Source organism: Ochlerotatus camptorhynchus, unplaced genomic scaffold (assembly GCF_037179485.1).
Source record: "Ochlerotatus camptorhynchus isolate MF236.1 unplaced genomic scaffold, CSIRO-AGI_Acam_v1.1 ptg000150l, whole genome shotgun sequence".
In the NCBI taxonomy this organism is placed as follows: Eukaryota; Metazoa; Arthropoda; class Insecta; order Diptera; family Culicidae; genus Ochlerotatus; species Ochlerotatus camptorhynchus.
The window spans coordinates 2,870,239-2,889,211 of NW_027040640.1; the positions used below are offsets into that span (position 1 = coordinate 2,870,239).

The 18,973-nt window shown below is 42.3% G+C and overlaps 1 protein-coding gene across 2 annotated transcripts in view; it reads left to right on the top strand.

Moving 5' to 3' along the window:
- Rap2l (Ras-associated protein 2-like) overlaps positions 1 to 18,973 on the top strand; it is a 528,640-nt gene that overhangs the window by 479,979 nt on the left and 29,688 nt on the right. For both annotated transcript variants that reach the window (XM_065221952.1, XM_065221951.1), the window contains 2 exons: positions 822 to 959; positions 11,683 to 11,800. In XM_065221952.1, the coding sequence (XP_065078024.1) occupies positions 822 to 959; positions 11,683 to 11,800 (256 nt within the window). The remainder of the gene's footprint in view (positions 1 to 821; positions 960 to 11,682; positions 11,801 to 18,973) is intronic.

Below are 18,973 nucleotides of genomic sequence, written 5' to 3' on the forward strand. Positions count from 1 at the left end.
GGAGACGATGGCACAAAAGTAGCCGGAAGGATCGATTGAAGAAAGTGAATGCCATTACAGCTTACGGCCCTGAACGGACGGCTTGGACCAGATGGTTGTGCTGTATTCCAGCAAAGGCTTACACAGACATCAGAGTGCTTCACTTTTAAAGTAGTTTTCAAAACTAATTATGGATAACAATAGCAAACTACAGCGATGGTGGAGAAAGGGGGTGGGAAACTGGGAAACTGAAGGGACAAGGTTTGATGGATTTTTACCCTTTTTTTTTTTGCTTCGTTTATTCCCCAACACAAACTATTAATAGGGCTGACCGGTAGTAGTCGGACAGTTTGTTTACTGAAGGTATTAAAAGTTTACTGTTTGGCATAATGGTGGTGTTGAGCAATTGGCACACGAAGCTGTAGAAGAGGTGAAACAAACGACACTTATTGACCTTTTCGGAATGGGAAATGGAAGTCCTAATAGCCCCAAAAATTAACAATGCCATAAAGTCGGTCAAAATTAGCCTTTAGGTTTGATGAAGGTGAGACGTTGAAAAATAGACTAAACCGAATCGTAAATAAACTTGATCGATTAGCATTCCATCAACCCGCCGACCGAGCCGCCGGCGCAAACCAACAGGGAAAAGGATAGCTCGAAGAAGTTTTATGATTTATGACTTCTACTGGCCGGTTTTTGGAATTTGGATTAAGAAACACTGTGGAATGAAACTTCCTCGAGTCAATCACAGCTTGTTTTTCCAATTAAACTCACAAAAAAATAAAATGCAGATGTTTTGAAATTACCCATATTTTAATCGATGTTTTTCTTTTTTCTTCCAGGTGGACAACTCGCCCTGCGTGCTAGAAATCTTGGACACTGCCGGCACCGAACAGTTTGCATCGATGCGGGATCTGTACATTAAGAACGGTCACGGCTTTATCGTCATGTACTCGCTAACGAATCACCAGACATTTCAGGTAAGCTTCCTTCCCGGTTCCAACTATTCACTGCACTTGCTGTTGTTGTTGTTGTTGCTATTCTTGTTGTCTTTTATCGCAGTCGTGTCTCAAGGACTTTCGGCTCGGATGCATATTTAAGTGCATTTTTCAATCGATTTATATTTAACTCCACTGCGCACTACTGCAGCAGCAAACGGGGGACGACCCAGTGAAGCGTGAGCGAGCGTTCCTCGATGGGAGCTGGCGTTCTAATTAATTGAATTTTTCTCAGTTGGAGTAATGCCGGATCGCTGTCATCAATAGTGCACTTGACGTACCTATACCTACCTAGAATGGCTGCAATGTAGACGACAACCAGTGCCAGGTGTGCTTGTCTGGGATCCGTAGAATGTCGGAAGCAAAAACTGTGATTCATATCGTGGCAGCTATTTGCTCTCGAAGAGCAACAAATACCAGTTATTTAAATTAGCGGCTAGGGTAGCCAATAGCGTTTCAAATGTATATGGACAAGTAGGGAATCTGGAACTATATAATAAAAAAATATTAATACTTTCTACCTGGGTTGTTAATCGATAACCGTCGATAAAGTCTGCAATGGAGAATTTACAACAGTTATCGATTAACAACCCGGCTTTTTATAACTTGCTTGACCTTTTTCCTTAACATAAATAATCATTCCCAAAGCTGAAGGAGATTCTTTATTAATACCAATAGCTGCCTTAAGGAGAACTTTTTTGCTAGAGAAAGTTGTGAAAGGAAAGAATTGTTAGTTCCGTTAGGGTACTATTGTGAGACTTTCTCATTCTGAAATTTTTTCCGGTTCTTAATATTAAAAAAAAAACCTTTAGGAAGTTTTACAAATGTTCAGAATATTAATTTCTATTTTATTTATTTATTTAATATAATTCATCAAACAATTAATGAATGAAAACTTAAGCAATATCAAACAGAAACACATAATTTACAACTAGTCGCAATCTTCTCTGTTGGGTTCGAAATTAATCATATCGTCCGGGCATTTTCTACAGAGATAGCACTGTTCCGCTGGTAGGAAGTGATAAAAATCCCCATATAAAAATTGAGAGAAGTGGGAATAATCTGCTTTCGGTGCATATTCAGGTAAAAAAGTGAACGATAACCTAAAGAAATTAGTCAGGGGCTTTGTCGTTCTGTGTTTTCCCAGAAATTATTGATAAACAAGCTACAATTATAAAAACATGATTTTTCCCCATACAGTTTAACCTGCTTAACTAACAGTCTCCAGAGAGCCAAAAAAATTCAAATTTGAGAGAGAAAATTTGCTCACACTAGCTCAATTTTTCAACATGCCATGTATTTTGAAGACATTCTATTTGTGATTTCCCTCTCACAGACTTCAAAATAGAGTACCTGACGCTGCAACACATGTCTGGTACCTCTATATATGCATTTTGATTAACCTTCGAAGTCCCTCCTATTTTACATATTCTGCACAAAATATACTTTCTGCCCCATCCCGTTAACAAAAAACGTCGGGAAATCCTGTCAGAGTTGGAGCATCGAACGTTTTTTGTGCAGAATATGTAAAACAGGACGGACTTCGGATTTTAATCTAACTGCGTATATAGAGGTACCATGCATGTTTTGACCGCAGAACAAAATTCATTCTCTGCTTGACCATCAAGCTGTACAGTCCGGTTCTCTTTTCGCTCACTATCTCGAGTAGTTCGGTGTTTTAAGTCGGTAATTGGCCGTGGTACCCGTCGAGAGTTTTCGCTTGGGCTAGCAACGTGTCGTTAGTTCTCGCCTCTCTTGTGGCAGTCGCTAAATCGGCGGTAGTGGAGCAACAATTGAATGCCTCCACTCACCCGTTGAAAAAAACAAAAGGTGATGGGTCGCCAAAGTGTGGATGCAACCCCATCCGTTCAAGATGCCCCGAAAAGGCCTCGCAAGCAAGCTGGTGCCAGCAACCACACGGAAAGGTTGCTTCAGAGTAATCCGTTCTCGACACTCCCCGAAGAAGCAGATATAGATCCAGTTGAGGAACGGGAAAAAGTGCCCCCACTGTTCGCCTCGACGAAGGAACTCGCGTTGCTCAGGAATGTGCTGGCTAAAAATCAAATCCATCCGCTGTTCAAGCTGTGCAGCACGGAGATCAAAATCTTGTGCTCGACGCTGGCGGATTACAACGCTGTTGGCACTTTTCTTCAGTTGAATCGGTTTGAGTTCTACACTCACGACATCCCTGGAAGAAAACCACTGAAAATGGTGATCCGTGGTCTTCCAAATCTCCCTGTTGCGGAGATTAAAGCGGAATTGGAGCTCCTTCATCTGCAGCCAATCAACATTTTTCCCAATGCGAGACGTGATGGAACCAGTGCATTCCGGAATCAGTTGTACCTGGTGCACTTCGATAAGGACTCCACCAGTGTGGCTGCTCTGCGGCAGATTCGCGCTCTGTTCAACATCGTGATTCAGTGGGAGCAGTTTCGCCCTCGGCACCGTGACGTGACACAGTGTACTAATTGTCTGGCATTTGGGAACGGTACGAAGAATTGTCACATGAAGGCTCTTTGTGGCAAATGTGCTGGGGCTCACAATGTGCGTGAACTTTGATTCCAACCATCTGGGCAGCGATAGGAGATATCCTAAGCGAGCGGCCTTCATCCAGATCCGACAACAGGCTTCCACGAAGAACCGCAATAATTGTGCTCCTATTGTCAACAAGGACACGTTTCCTGTGCTTCCGGCTCGTCGTATGGTCCCGAACCTAGCACCACTTACACTAAACCAGTGCCCCCCCCCCCTCCGTTACGAATCCAACATCAGATCAAGCAGGTTCCAGCCACCGTTAAGTTCAGCATCGCCTCTCTGATGCTGCGGCCCAGCCGAGCCATCGCTCTACTGCCCCGGGATTATCGTATCAAAAGACAATTCTCCACTCACAAGCGACGAACTAGTGATCCCGTGACTGAGGTGATCATAATCTTGCGCACCACCAAGACACTACCTGAACAGCTTCGTGCAGTTATGACCCTCGTGCAAAAGTAAGGACCGTGAAGCCATCAAAATAGCCAACTGGCACGCTTGCTCGCTCAAGAGCAAAATCATTGAGTTCGTTGATTTCCTCAATGAACATAGCATAGACATCGCTGTCATCACCGAAACACATCTGAAGCCGGAGATAAATGTTCACCTCCCCGATTTTTGGCTCGTAAGACTAGACCGGACCAGCTCCTGCGGAGGAGGAGTGGCTATCTCATTAAGGAGAAATGTTGGCTGTCGACTGCTACCGAGTTTCCAACTGAAGATGATCGAAGCGGTGGGTTTGGAAGTCTCCACTCCTGTCGGCCCTATTGCGGCCTACTGTCCCAAACAAGTCACCATCAGAGACGGGTCGGCAGCAGACCTGCGAGACATTATCAGACTAACTCGACGTCGTGAGAAATACATCATCGCTGGCGACCTGAACGCCAAACACCAGGCTTGGGGCAACAGTCGACGCAACCAAAACGGCACACTCCTAAACAACGACCGGCAAGAGGCTCACTACACCATAATAGCGCCGGACTCTCCCACCCGCTTGAGCCGGTCTGGCGTTCACTCCACCATCAACATCTTCGTCAGCAACATGGGAGACAACATCTCGCAACCTGTGACCCACCATGAGCTGAGCTCGGACTATCCGGTGGTGGCCGATGTGGGCTCATCCGTCACCTTGTTCCAAGCTTCCCGACGCAACTACCATCGCGTCAGCTGGGATCAGTTCCAACACTGTGTCGACTACGGTGTCCTTCCGGAGACGCCCTAAGACGTTGACCGGTGTCTGCATTCCATCGAGGAGGCGATATCCCGGGCCAGGGAACAACACGTGCCAGTATCCAGACAGGTGAGCAATACTCTGAACCTTGACAGATCTACCGAAGACTTTATAAGACTCCGTAACACTATTCGAAGGCAGTACCAACGCTCTGGTCTGCCTGTCCTTAAGACCCACTGTAATCTTCTAACAAAAACCATCCAAGCCACCCAAGCAGCACACTTCGATCGAAATAAGCTGCTGCAACTTGATTGTGACTGGAATAAGTGGCACACAAGTAACCACAATTGTTCAGTGACATGTGTGCTGCTAGGGCAGGATGGTGGATCTCAGAAATCAGGACTTGCTAACAGGATCCGCTCTCTCCCAGATTGTGGAAAGCCCTTTTGGAAACTAACCAAAATTCTTAAAAATTAATCAAGACCATTTCACCACTGACTCCACTGGATATTCCCGGCAACCCAGTTGTTCATCTGATAACTCCTGAAGAGAAGGCTGCCACGATAGTTCAACACTTCGTCAGCTCTCATAATCTCGGACAAGACATCGTCAGCCCTCGTGAAGCTGAGTTTGCTGAAAACGCAACCAACCTCCATCAGATTCCCAATATTTTTTCCGAGAAATCCGAGATTACGGCTGATGAACTGTTGACCTATATAAAATCATCTTAAAACATGAAGGCCCCAGGTTTCGACAGCATCCTGAATCTGGAACTCAAACACTTGAGTTTCAGATTCTACAACCATCTGGCACTGATTTTTAATCTGTGCTTCCGACTTGGCTACTTCCCCTCGTGCTGGAAGTCAGCTATTTAAAGTCATACCCATCCGGAAACCTGGGAAGGATCCGTCCTCTCCTTCGAGTTATCTCTCAGCGTTATCAAAACTGTTCGAAAGAGCAGTCTACCACCGGCTCCTAACATCTGCCGAAGAAAACAACTTGTTACTCGAGGAACAGTTTGGTTTTCGGTAAGGTCGTTCGACCGTCCACCAGCTGACTCGAGTAACAAACATTCTCAAACGGAACAAGTCTGTTTCGAAAACATCTGCCATGGCGTTGTTGGACGTTGAAAAAGCGTTCGACAATATCTAGCATGATGGCCTGGTGTTCAAATTGCAGCAGTACGGTCTTCCAATCTTCCTAGTGAAGATAATTAACAACTACCTATCGAACAGGACGTTCCGAGTCTCTCTGAATGGCATCACATCGGATGCTTTCAACATCGGTGCCGGGGTTCCACAAGGAAGGCTCCTTGGCCCCATTCTAAATATTCAACCTGTTCACCTTCGATATGCCGGCTCTTCCTGATGGTGGATCGTCATCGGAGTTCTGACTGCCAAACTTCAGATAGGCCTGGACGTCCTGTCTGAATATTTCAACAGCTGGAAGATCCGTATCAACGCGGCAAAGACCCAGGTCATCATATTTCTACACTCTAAATCTCCCAGACATGTTCCGTCCGTGAATAATAAGATCTGCCTGAAAGTGGTGGAATGGTCGAAAGAGGTAGTCTACCTCGGCTTAACACTAGACAGCAAGCTGATTTTCAGGGAGCACGTTGACAAAATCAAAATCAAGTGCAACATCTTGATAAGATCTCTCATCAACAGGAGGTCCACTCTAGCCCTGAAAAATAAGCTTGCTGTCTACAAACAAATCATCCTTCCCGTAATAGAATACGGGATGCCAATCTGGAGAGTTGCGTCAACTGCCATCAACTTAAACTCCAAAGGATCCAGAACAAGATCCTTAGGATGGTCCTAAAAAGTCCCCCGCGGACTAGAAATTCTGAGATCCACCTCCTGGCTGGAATTCAGACATTAGAAGAACGGAGAGTTTTTATCCTGGAAAGGTCCAGAGACACCTGTCTGAGATCAACTCATCAGATCATGCGTGATCTAGCACGTTAGGTTAAGTTATACTCGTAGTTAGGTAGGTTTTCACTTTTCCCAATTCAAACATAACATAAGTGTAGTCAAAAGATGCCTGGTACGATATTTGTCTATATTGGCACTTCTTCTGAAATCGGAAGCCACCATCTTGAATTTCAAGATGGCGTCGAACATCGATTTCCGGCTTCTAGATGTCACTCCGATTCCAAAAAACCCACATTGATCGGTATTTGACAGTATTTCACAGTTTTTCTGAACCAAAGCCGCCACCTTGGATTTAAAAACGGTGTGACATCAATTTTCGGCATCTACGTCTCATCTTCACTCTGAAAATAACCATAGTTAAGGGTATTTGACACTTTTCAGCAAATCGGAAGCTCCCGTTTGGATTTCGAAAAGACGTCGGATATCGATTTCCGGCTTCTAGACGTTACTCTGATTCTAAAAAAAAAACCGTTTGTATGGGTATTTGATGGAATTTATAACTTTTTCTTAAACCGGCAGCCGCCATCATGTATTTCAAAATGGCGTCAGATATTGATTTCCAATCTCCAGACGTCACCCAGATTCCAAAAATACCCATATTGATGGGACGGCATCAGCATTTTTCATTATTTTTCTGAAATAGCAAGCCACCATATTGGATTTCAAAATGGCGACGGATATCGATTTTCTATCTGTAGACTTCATACCGATTACAAAAATACCAATATTGGTGGGTAAACAAACCACCTGTCGCACAGTAATTGAAGAGCGTAAGGGCCTAGAAATTGTCTCAAAAGCGCGTTTTAGATTCAAAAACACAGCAACAATCGTATCTTTACGCTCCAAGTTGTCTTTCCACTTTGCTAACACCAAATTCAATGCAGTTTCACAAGAATGACCTTCCCGATATCCCGATGGTTCTGGTATCAACAAACTATTACTATTTGAATCAGCTGACCTTTAACAACAAGCTCTAAAATTTTCTCTAATGTGTGCAACATGTTGATGAGACGAAACTTTCTGAAAGTTCACAGAACTTCTTGGAAGTTACATGGATAAGTTTAGAGAACTTTCGACGAGAAACTCAGAGCACTTTCGAAGACAAGTTCAAAGATCTAAAAAGAAGTTCCGAGAAGTTTACTTAATTTAAATTCCTTGAAGATCCGACGGGAGGTTCACAGAACTTCCGATAAAAAGTAAACAGTAAACTTTTGATGAAAATTTTACAAAACTTCATTAAAATTCCATGCAGTTCCAACAAAAAGTTAAAAGTACTGCCGTTGGGAAGATCAAAGAACTGCCAACAAGAGGGTCAGAGATCTTCCAACGAGAAGTCCAGAGAACTTCCGATGAGAAATTCCAAGATTTTCTGACTACAAATTGTGTGAACTTCTGACGAGAAATTCAGAGAATTCCCGACAATAAGCTCTTAGTACTTCTGACAATATGTTCTTAGTACGTTCAGAGAACTTCAGAGGAAAAGTTCTGAGAACCTCCGGCAAGAGGATCAGAGAACTTCCGGTGAAAAGTTCGAAGCGAAATACAGCGAACATCCGAGGAGAAGTTCAGACAAGTTCTGACAACATCCAACGACAAATTCAGAGAACTTCCTTTGCTAACTTCACAAAATTTCCGACGAGAAATTCTGAGAACTACAGATGATAAATTTCGAAATTTTTCAATTAGAAATTCACAGTACTTTCGACGAGAAGTTCATGCAGAAGAGCATCATAATCAGAAAAAATATTCATCCAGAATAGGCAACAAGTTTCTTGGCAAACATAGAACATGGCATAGGGGAAATATGATGTTGCGGAAATGTCCGTTGTTAGATTTCAAAATCCTTAGGACCTTACTTAAGGGTCTTGTACACCACCGGAGGTGCAAAGGGCCAACGTGAAAGACTTCTACCCTTTGCGGCTGCTCGCTTTTGCCTTGACCTAGGCCCAGGTTAGATGCTTATCGACTTGCTTTATTTTCTTGTTGATGCTCCGCCGCCATGAACCCCTGGGTTTGCCTCTGCTACGATGCCCTGCTGGATTCCAATCCAGCGCTTGCTTGCAGATTTCTTTTCCGCCCGGTCGAAGTGTGTCGCCGACCCACCCCTACTTTTGCTCTCGAATTTCTGTTGCTATCGACTTCTGATGACATCGACGATGGAGCTCGGCATTCTAGATCGAGTTGTGAGGCCACCAGGTACGAATTATATACCGCAGGCATCGGTTGATGAAGACCTGCAGCTTCTGAGTGTTCATAACAGTGTTCTGTATAACAACACAGATTTCACGTTCGAGTTGAAAATTCGGATTTTGGTGCGCTGACTTATCTGGTTTGATCTCCATACGTTTCGTAAACTCGCAAAGGCAGCCCTAGCCTACTTGATTCGTGTACTTATGTCGCTCTTGGTCCCACCGTCCGACGCTAATTGGCTGCCAAGATATTGGAAACTTTCGACCTTCTCCACTGCTTGCCCCGCTACCGTAAAGTTGGAAGAGTTGCCCGTGTTGACATCCAACGATTTGGTCGTTGACGTTCATGGTGAGACCCGGCGCAGAGAAACGTTTGGCTAGGTCATTGAGCTTACTCTGAATATCAGAGCACCGTTGTGCTAGTAGAGCAACATCTTCAGCCAAATCGAATTCGTTGAGATGCTCCATGGTGATAGGCTGCCAAAGCAGCCCACGGTTCGGTACACGGTCAATTGCAGCCACCATGATCTCGTCGATTACGATGAGGAACAGTAGCGGTGATAGTATACATCCTTGTCTCACACCAGCGACTACCCGGATAGGGTCAGACAAGGCTCCGTTATGCAGAAATCTGCACGTGAAAGCCTCATACTGCGCTTCGATGAGGTTGACGATTTTATCCGGGACTCCCTTGCGTCTCAGAGCGCCCCACAGATTCTCGTGATTGAGTCGGTCGAAAGCTTTTTCTTTGTCAATGAATACCAAATAAATGGACTCTTGCAATTCATTGACCTGCTCCAGGATGATGCGGAGCGTGTCAATATGGTCAACATAAGATCTTCCGACACGGAATCCTGCCTGCTGCCGCCGTAGAGTCGCGCCGATCTTCTCCTGTATACGATTCAGGATAACTTTGCACAGAACTTTGAGAACAATGCACAGTAACATGATGCCTCGCCAATTGTCACACACAGTCAGATCCCCCTTCTTTGTGACCTTCACTAAGACGCCCTGCATCCAGTCGGCCGGAAAAGTCGCGGTGTCCCAGATATTACAGAATAGTTGATGCATCATTTGAGCGGATAGCAAGGGGTCAGCTTTGAGCATCTCTGCTAATATGCGATCAACCCCTGGAGCCTTGTTGGATTTCATGCAGTGATGGGGTCTCGGAATTGACGCGAGTGATGCGCCGTTCTCTAGGCGGATCATGCCGAGATGTTGATGGCTGGTTGGTCGTCGAAACTTGAAGAAGTTGTTCGAAGTGCTCAAACCAGCGTTTCAGCTGGTCAGTGGGGTCGGTAAGCAATTGTCCAGTCGTGTCCTTCACTGGCATCTTCGGATTCATCCTTGCTCCACTCAGGCGTCGTGAGATATCGTAGAGGAGGCGTATATCGCCAGTGTTTGTGGCTTTCTCCCCTTCGTCGGCCAAGGAGTTCACCCAAGCTCGCTTGTCCCGTCTGCAAGAGCGCTTGAATTCCTGTTCTAGAGCCGAGTACCGTTGACGGGCTTTGTTATTGGCTCCTCTGGTTCTCGCCCGCTCTATCGCGGCTTTTGCTTCTCTACGCTCCTCAATATTCCGCCAAGTTTCGTCAGTGATCCTCTCTTTCCTCTGGGTGCGCAGCTCACCCAGGTTGTTTTCGCTTGCTTATATAAAGGCATTTTTGATGGCCGTCCATTGTTCACCTTCTGGAACGTCCACAGCTTGAGTCTCAAGTTCTTCAACGAAAGACCTTTTTACCGCTGGATCTTCAAGTCGACGTGTGTTGAACCGCCACCCGAGTCTCTCCTCCCGTCGCTGGATCCGCACTGAAGATCCGCACCGATTAGAAGGTGCGTTTATTCCGGCCATCAAGAAGACGTCAAAGGACCACTGATATTAAAAGTTCTGCCGCAAATGTTTCTTATATACGCCAGCTAATCGAGTAGCGATATTTAGAAAAAAAATCATCCGTAATATTAAAACAATGCAACGGTTATTCAAAAAAGTTGACTTGTCGAGATAAAAGTAAGATTTTCAGCTTTTCATAGTTATATGCACATGGATAGTAATATCAAAGCCGTATCGCCTGATATCATGCTTACTACGAATATCAGAGTCAGAAGTGACATTCAGTGCTAGACCAATATCTTGCGTAAATTGGCATTGTTGGCAGCACACAGCACTGGTCATGAGCTTAAAGTAAACTTCCGACTGGCCCTACGACAAGAAACATCCAACTGTGATTAGCACAAATCATACAAAGTAGCGGAAATGAATCCACGAAGCCAATCCAGAAAGAACAGAATTATGCTTCATTTACAAACATATTAACAACGAGCTTCATCTCGCAGCAACTTGTCCAACTTGTCGCCGCCGGCGGGCGGATTGATTAGCGAAGTAATTAACAATCACCCCGACGACTAGCTGCGTAACTTCCTTCAAATTCCCACTCGCCACTCATTCACTCTCTACCCAACCGAGAAGCCCAGCTCTTCCAGAAAGGCACCACTCTATCCACCATTTCCTCTATTATGCAGCTAATCACCACCAATTTTATGCAACACGCGTCCCATCACCACTTTGTGTCTATTCCGATTCCTTTCTGCCCCCATGTTGTTTCTTTAAACGAGCCATTTCCGGACCTCGGAGTCATTGGATGTCTCATCCATCTGCGTGACACTGTCGTCGTGTTTTATGACGAAGTATTATGACGATGATGGCATGGCACTCAACAGCGATCGTAACTCACCGGGAGAATAAGATTGATAGCACCAACTACAACAACTATTCTACTAAGTCAAAAAGCAAGTGCAGTGCTTCCTCCTCATCTTTACTTCCTATTAATACGGTCGTAATATGGTAAATGACTCATAATCCCTCTCTCTTCCCATTGCAGGACATCTCCAGTATGCGAAATGTGATCAGTCGTGTGAAAGGTAGTCAGCCAGCACCAATCCTCCTAGTCGCCAATAAACTAGATTTAGATTGCCAAAGAGAAGTTTCGACAGCCGAAGGTAAGTCTTTCGCATAACTATGCGCTCGAAATAGCATAGGCGCTAAAGGTACAGCACTTTTGTCGCCACGGTACAACATGCATTTGATCGCACATATTTTTCCCCCGAATTTAGAGCTCTTTTGCACCGTCGTCGTTTCACCGTCGTCGGCGGAGAGAATCCGGATCTGAGCGGAATCCAATTACCATAAAGTTAGGTTGTTCGATTTTGGCTTTTGCCTCGGTGTGCTAAACCTTTCGACGACACCTCGCCGTGTGTCGTTTGGAGAGATTTTGGATGAGGAGAGTGTGTGTCAACCAATGTGCTGCCCGCCGCCCGAGTCCTATTGCTAAACGAAAAAAAAACAGCAGTCCAAAATGGTACAAAAATAGGTGAAAAGTGGTGACACCGACGATGGTGACGGGGAAAGGGGGGGTCCACATACTGTGTAGTGGATGGCGTTTCCATAAATAGGCATACAAAAAAAAATCGGCGGCAGCGGCGGAGAGAGCGACGAAATGGTTCCGCACATATACGAAAATGGTTTTGGTCGTAAAAATAATATCAGATTATCGGGAAATGTTCCATTAAAACGGGTTTTTTTTTCTGGCTGCGTTTGTATGTAGAAACGTTTATTGAGTTACCGAAATTGGTACTAAAATTATGTGGTCTATAGCAGCGCCTGGCCAAAATTGAACGAAACGTGTTGATTATTATGATTGTCGAAATTGTGAGAGTCACACTTTGTGTTTCGTCAGTCAAAAAGAGATCGTTGTTATAGTGTCTGATTTTTAAGGTTTATGGTATTATAAATCAATTAAAGATTATTTTTTCTGTGTCTCATCTAATCTAACCAGATCATAAAAGCATCCAGGAAAATGATAGATACAACTCCATCGGTTTCCTTGTCTATTTGGTATATGTTGCACATCAGAGAAGCTCAAAATATATCAAAACGGCCAGGCCTACTGTGCAGCATTTAAGGGGCAAGATGATTCAGAAACATCGAGCATGTTTAAATCAAAGATTTAAAGACGATGCATTAGAATCTAATAAATGGATGAATCGAGGATATCTCGTATCATACGTCCCGTGTGCTGTTATTTATAAATGATTGGTCGTTAAGAAAGTTAAATGATGCTTCATTTTCCTCTAGTTGTCGGGACATGAGCGCTAGCTCTTGTCCTAGCCTTATATGACTTGTAGTTATAGCGCCATTACTCGCTTTTTGAAAAGAGAAGAATGGAAAAAAAAAGACGTAAGAAAAGATAAAAGGAGGAAGGAACCCTACACGGCCAATGAGAACAACCCAAATTTGAGTTTAGTTTACTCATAAATCACAGAAAGTGCAGCAACTCAGCGATGAGTAAATTTGCCTCATGTTTTTCCAGGTTTGTCCAGGAAAAAAAATCCCGAACATGAGCAAAGCAAATATTGGGTTCACTCAGTCCGTTAATTTTCCTCATTTTCAGGTAGATTTTTGAGGTTTTCCACCGAAAAGCATGAGGAAATTTTACTCATCGTTGAGTTCCTGTACTTTTGGCGATTATGAGTAAAATAAACTGGTCGTGTAGTTCTATCCTGCCTCGTATGAAAACTTTGTGAAAACCCAAAATGTCTCGCGAACGTTTCCTTTTGTGAGCTCAATAAAATTTCGTAAAACGATGAACATGAAAAGGTGATAACTAAACTTCAGTAGAAATAAATAGCACGAGAATAAATTATTAACTTAAGTGAAAATAAAGAACTCATCTAATTTCTACGGCTATTACAATTTTCTCGAACTTCAAAAATTTCGCGATTTTCACGGATTTAAGCTTGCAGTCGTGCAAATCGCGTTATCATTAAATAATGTCACGAAAATCGCAAGGAGATTGATGTGCTATCAAAAAAAAATACGGAATTTATTTTAATGGCGTGAATTGTTTATGGTAATTTTTAGAAATAAATATTAAATCGTGTTTTAATTATGACATACAGAGCAGTGATGCCAGCAATCCAGTTTAACCGTAATCTTTCGGTTTTTTTTGGAAACAGTCAAACAGTGAAAATTCGAATTCTTCCAGCTTTTTTAGTATCCAGTTTTATTCATTTTTCCATTATTAATAGCAAAATATTTTGAAGTATGATTACCAGTACATTAAGATACTTACACTTTAAACTTTTATATTGGAATTGAAATCTGGAAAATGCATGACAATGCTACGATTAAGCTCGCATCACATCATAGACAGGTTTTTTTTAAGTTTGATATTATGACAGTTAGCATAACTTTATGCCAAAGATAACTTTTAGCAAATCAGTAAGTTTCAGAAAAATAGAACCATCTCAAATTTTGCCGTCAATATTTATGATGTATCTCTATTGTTTGATTACCAATATTATTTGAAATTATCGGGGCTTTCATCAGCTTCTCTTGTGGATTTATTTAATGAAATTGAAGTAACTTTTTTGCTGATTCTTATGTAGGGTGTCTACTTCTTTTACTAAATAAAATTTCCTGAGTTTTCCAGGTTTTTACAGAACTTTTTGGATAATTTCCATGTTTTTAAGAAAGTTGTTTTCTGATTGCGCTAAAAAATATGCTATGTTTGATAAAACAACAAATTAATTTTCACAAACAATTTCAAGACATGACCATCAGTTTTAAGAGATCTGTTTAACAATCAAAACCATAAAAAGTTGAAGTTTAACATTTGCTTGAGCCTAAGATCTCATAAAATATCAAAACCTTAAAGTTTCAAACTCCAAGTCCAAGAGCTAGAAACTTTAAAAAATGCAAAAATCCCAGAATAGGACGAATTTGATCAATTTCAAAGTTTTGCATTACAAATATGTTTGGTAGTTTTGAAACTTGAAATCTTTAAGCATTCCTAAATCTTCTCCCTAAGTCCCCATCCATGTCTGGAATATTTTATTTTAAATAAAACACCTTGAACCTTTTTTAAATCCAGGATCATATAATTTTCTAAGAATGAAATCTTAAAATATCGAAGCCTCAGATTTTTCATTTTTTTTACCAAACCTTGAGACTCTTGATCCTTTTCTGTGTCCAGGAGCTCGAAATTTGTTATGAAAAAAATTGAATTATCATTTAAATTCTTCCATAATTTCACTTGAAAATCTTCTGCAGAACACTCTCTGAATTCACTCTGCAATTTCAAGGAGAACCTCATGGTAATTTTCAGAAGAACTGAAGTGAATAACAAAGGAATTTCAAATAATGTGGTGAACTTCAAGAGATTACCTTAGTCAGAAGAGAACCTTAAGTGTTGCATAGAAGAAAAATATCAAAAAACCTCTATAAATAAAAAATATTTTCAGTGTGTAGCAACATCGGTATAAAAAAAAAAGAAAAAAATTATAATAAGACAGCCAAATAAAAAAAAAGAAAAAAATAACATACATTTTTGGATAATACTAACGATTTCAAGAGCAGAAAGAGAAATTCAACGCCCAGGATGAAAAAAAAAATAATATAGTGGAGTTTCTAGAAATATTTGAAATTTCCTGTTTTCACATTAATTTCGATATCCCGGTCTATGAAAACTGTTCACCGTTCAAATGATTCGATAAAGAAAGGAATAACAAATATATTTTAAGGTTATAGTTAAATTTCCGGTAATTCCCCTCCTCCTGGCTCTCCTGTTTTTCCCGGTTCTGTGTAAATCTTTGGAATCACTTCGGGATCATCTAGAGTACCCGTTGGGATCGAAGTTTGGGATATGTCGATAACATCTGGAATCGTCTTAGGGAACAATTGGAATGCTCCTCAATAATGTCCGGTATCTCGTTCAGGAACTGCTAGATTCCCTCCGAAAATCCGGAAACGTCTGGAATTATCTTTGTAAGCGTCTGAAATGTTTGGAATCTCCGATGGAAACTTCTGGAATCCCCGCCAGAAAAGCTATGTTCCCCGTCGGAACCATCCAAAATCGCATCGGTAAAGTCTGTGATTCAAGTAGGTATCGCCTGAAATGGATGACGAAAGCATCTGAAATCTACTTATCGCCGGGAAATTCCGGAATCATGTCGGGAACGTTTGGAATCTCCATAGGGTACTGCTAGAATCTTCGTTGATGATATTCGGCATCACTTCAGCAACGTCCGGAATCCAAGTCAGGAACTTCTGGAATTCTCATTAGAAATGTATGATTTCTCCTTCGGGAACTGCTGGAGTCCGCGTCAGAATGATCGTCACGAATTTCCACTGGAAACGTCCAAAATTACGTCGGGAACGTCTGATGTTATATGTCTGTAGTTCAAATAGGGAACGCCGGACATCCAAGTCGAGAATGTCCGGAATCGCCATCAGGATCTGCTGGAATCTTAGCCGGGAATATTCGGAATCATTTCAGGAACGTATTGAATCTTCGTCAGGAGGTCCGCTTACGACTTATTTTTAACCCACTAACGCCCAGTGATCTATTTATTGATCAGTATTTTTTATTTCTTTTATCATGTCTTATCAGAAATTGAGAACGCAAATTAAATTCTCAATATCAATATCAATAATGATCCTTGGAATATCATTAATATCTTGTTTTCAAATAATGTGAGGATTATCCTTGGGTTACTCCAGGAAAAATCACGAATTGTCCGGAGGTCAAAAACGACTTGGGCTTTAACAGGTTAATAAAGGCAACCAACCAACCGTCATATGCTACTGGTATCATAGTCGGGAATGTCTGGAATCGCCATCATTAACGTCTGGAATCACACGCCAAAAACGACTGGAATCCTCACCAGAAACGTTTGTAGTTCTAGTCGGGAACGTTTGAAATATGTTCCCGTAATCTCCGTAGGAACAGCTAATGTTTCCACACCTGGAATCAGCCTCCAGCATTTTTCCGTTTTTTTCTTTAGAAAAGCAATATGTGAAAAGACACAATTTACGGTTTTCTTTTTCAAATCTCGTTAAATTTTATTGTGTTTTTAAACCCATAAAAACTTTTATTCACCCATAGGGAAGATATTATAGTCATGAGCCTAGTCATTCCCAATTATGACATGTGGGAATTCCATGGGACAAAATTGAAACACACCATAATAGGAATGCATTACCATAGCTGGCACATCTACTTTATTCTCGTTTACGATTGAATCGTATATTTTTTGTATGGGAAATACGTTTCGATCGAAAACTTAAATAAGCAGGAGCATGATTGACCGCCCGCGGATGCTACTCCGTTATTGCCAGATCAGTTGTAATTACACATAGAAGCAATAGATGATAGCAATCGTCCTCAGTGTGTAAAAATTGGTAATCTAAAATTAGGCAATATCAGCGCCGGCCGCATCTGAATGCAGCTCAAGAAAGGATTGGGTAGGAATGTATTGACGTGATACTCGCTTTGCTCGAAGCCGAGAAATCCTCTGCAATTCCACCAGAATTCACTGGGATGTTGGACATGCAGCAAGGTTCATTTTAGCAAACGGTACGCTGAATTACAGTGATGGGTCCGAGTTAATAAAAAAATGTGGCTAACGAATCCTGAATGTGGAGGGGCATGAGATTAAACTTATGATGTTCTGCTCAGAAAGCAAAAACGGTCACCATAAGGCCACCGAGCCCCTCATATCACATCACATCACTTATGATCGAGTTGTTGTAACCATTCAAATAGAACTACTGACGAGAACTTCCGACTAAATGCTGAGAGACATCTTTCGGTGATTCTCTAAGGAAGTTCTATGAATTTCTTCTCGGAACTTCCCTTCGGAAGCTCTCTGAACTTCTCGTCAGAAATTCTCTAAATTTCTTAGAATTTCTCGATAGAAGCTCTCTGAACTTCTCCTCGGAAGTTCTCTGAACATCTCCTCAGTATTTCTCTGAACTTCGCGTTAGAAGTTCTCTAAACTTCTACTCAGAAATTCTCTGAACTTTTTGTATGAAGTTCTCTGAACATCTCGTCGGAACTTTTCGTCAATAGTTCTTTGAACGAAAACGTTGGAAATTCTCAAAACTTTTCTCGTCGGAAGTTTTCTGAACTTTAAGACGAATGTTCTCAGAACTTCGTCTCGGAACTTCCCTGAATTTCTCGCTGGAAGTTCTCTGAAGTTATCCTCGGAATTCCATTGAGCTTCTCGTCAGATGTTCTTTGAAGTTCTCGGAATTTCTTATCGAAAGTTCTCTGAACTTCTCCTCTTCCGAGGATTTCACGGAACTTCCAACAAATTCACTGATTTTCTGACAAATTCCCGAAAATTCCTACTAGTTTACAGAACTTCCGACAAGCAAACGAAACTGCCCATAAGTTTACGAAAAATCAGAGCAGTTCATGGAATTGCAGGGAAGTTCATGAAAATAGAATGAGGCTCAAGGAATTTTAAGGACACTCACGGATCTTCAACGTGCAACTCATCCCATCGAATTCTCCCACGAACTAAAAGCTTGAAATTCTATCTATATTGCTTCTCACGCGTTTATGACGAAAGAACTGACGAACCAAAAGGAATCCGGGCTTAACTAAGCAGTGAGGTATCCCGCTAGCTCAATTTAATGCGAACGGAACTTAGTTCAACCCAAAGTCACTCCAAGCAAACTCAATCAATAACTACTCGGAATTTTACGCATATTTATATTGAGCATAGTTTTCATCTTACGTCTATTCCAGCAGAAGACGAAATGTCTTCATGCTTAAAACTAGCACTTACGACGATGAGGGCCCCTCTGCTTCCCTACCGTTGTAGTTCTGCTGCCATTTACCGCAACCGTCGTAGTATTCACCATCTCGACGCACCCAACACAAAATATCACTCGGAATCTCACTAGCACTTCGTAACTCTGCTGTTGCACCAATGCACCACCTTGTAACGTGCACTGCCTTGCGCTACGCTACGCTGTCGCGCGACTTCTCGCTGCTGCACTCAAGCGACACGCAATGTCGTGCCAATTCGATGCGGTTCTTGTCCCCGCTACTGCTGTTACAAGACGTCCTACTTGCCGTGGCTGCTACAGGCGAGTGGTTCCCAGGTAGACTGGTTTCGAAATAACACGCTGAACAACGGTGGAATTGCAACTTCTCCGGATAGAGTGAACTCGTCCGTTCGTAGATCGATGAGCAGTGCTGGCTAGATCGATTCGTTCGGTTCGATTGATCTGTGAAAGTGATCGGGGAAAGAAAAAAAGGCCCTCTATCGAGGCCAACGACCATTAGAGCCACCCCATAGGGTTATTAGCTGCAGCTGTTA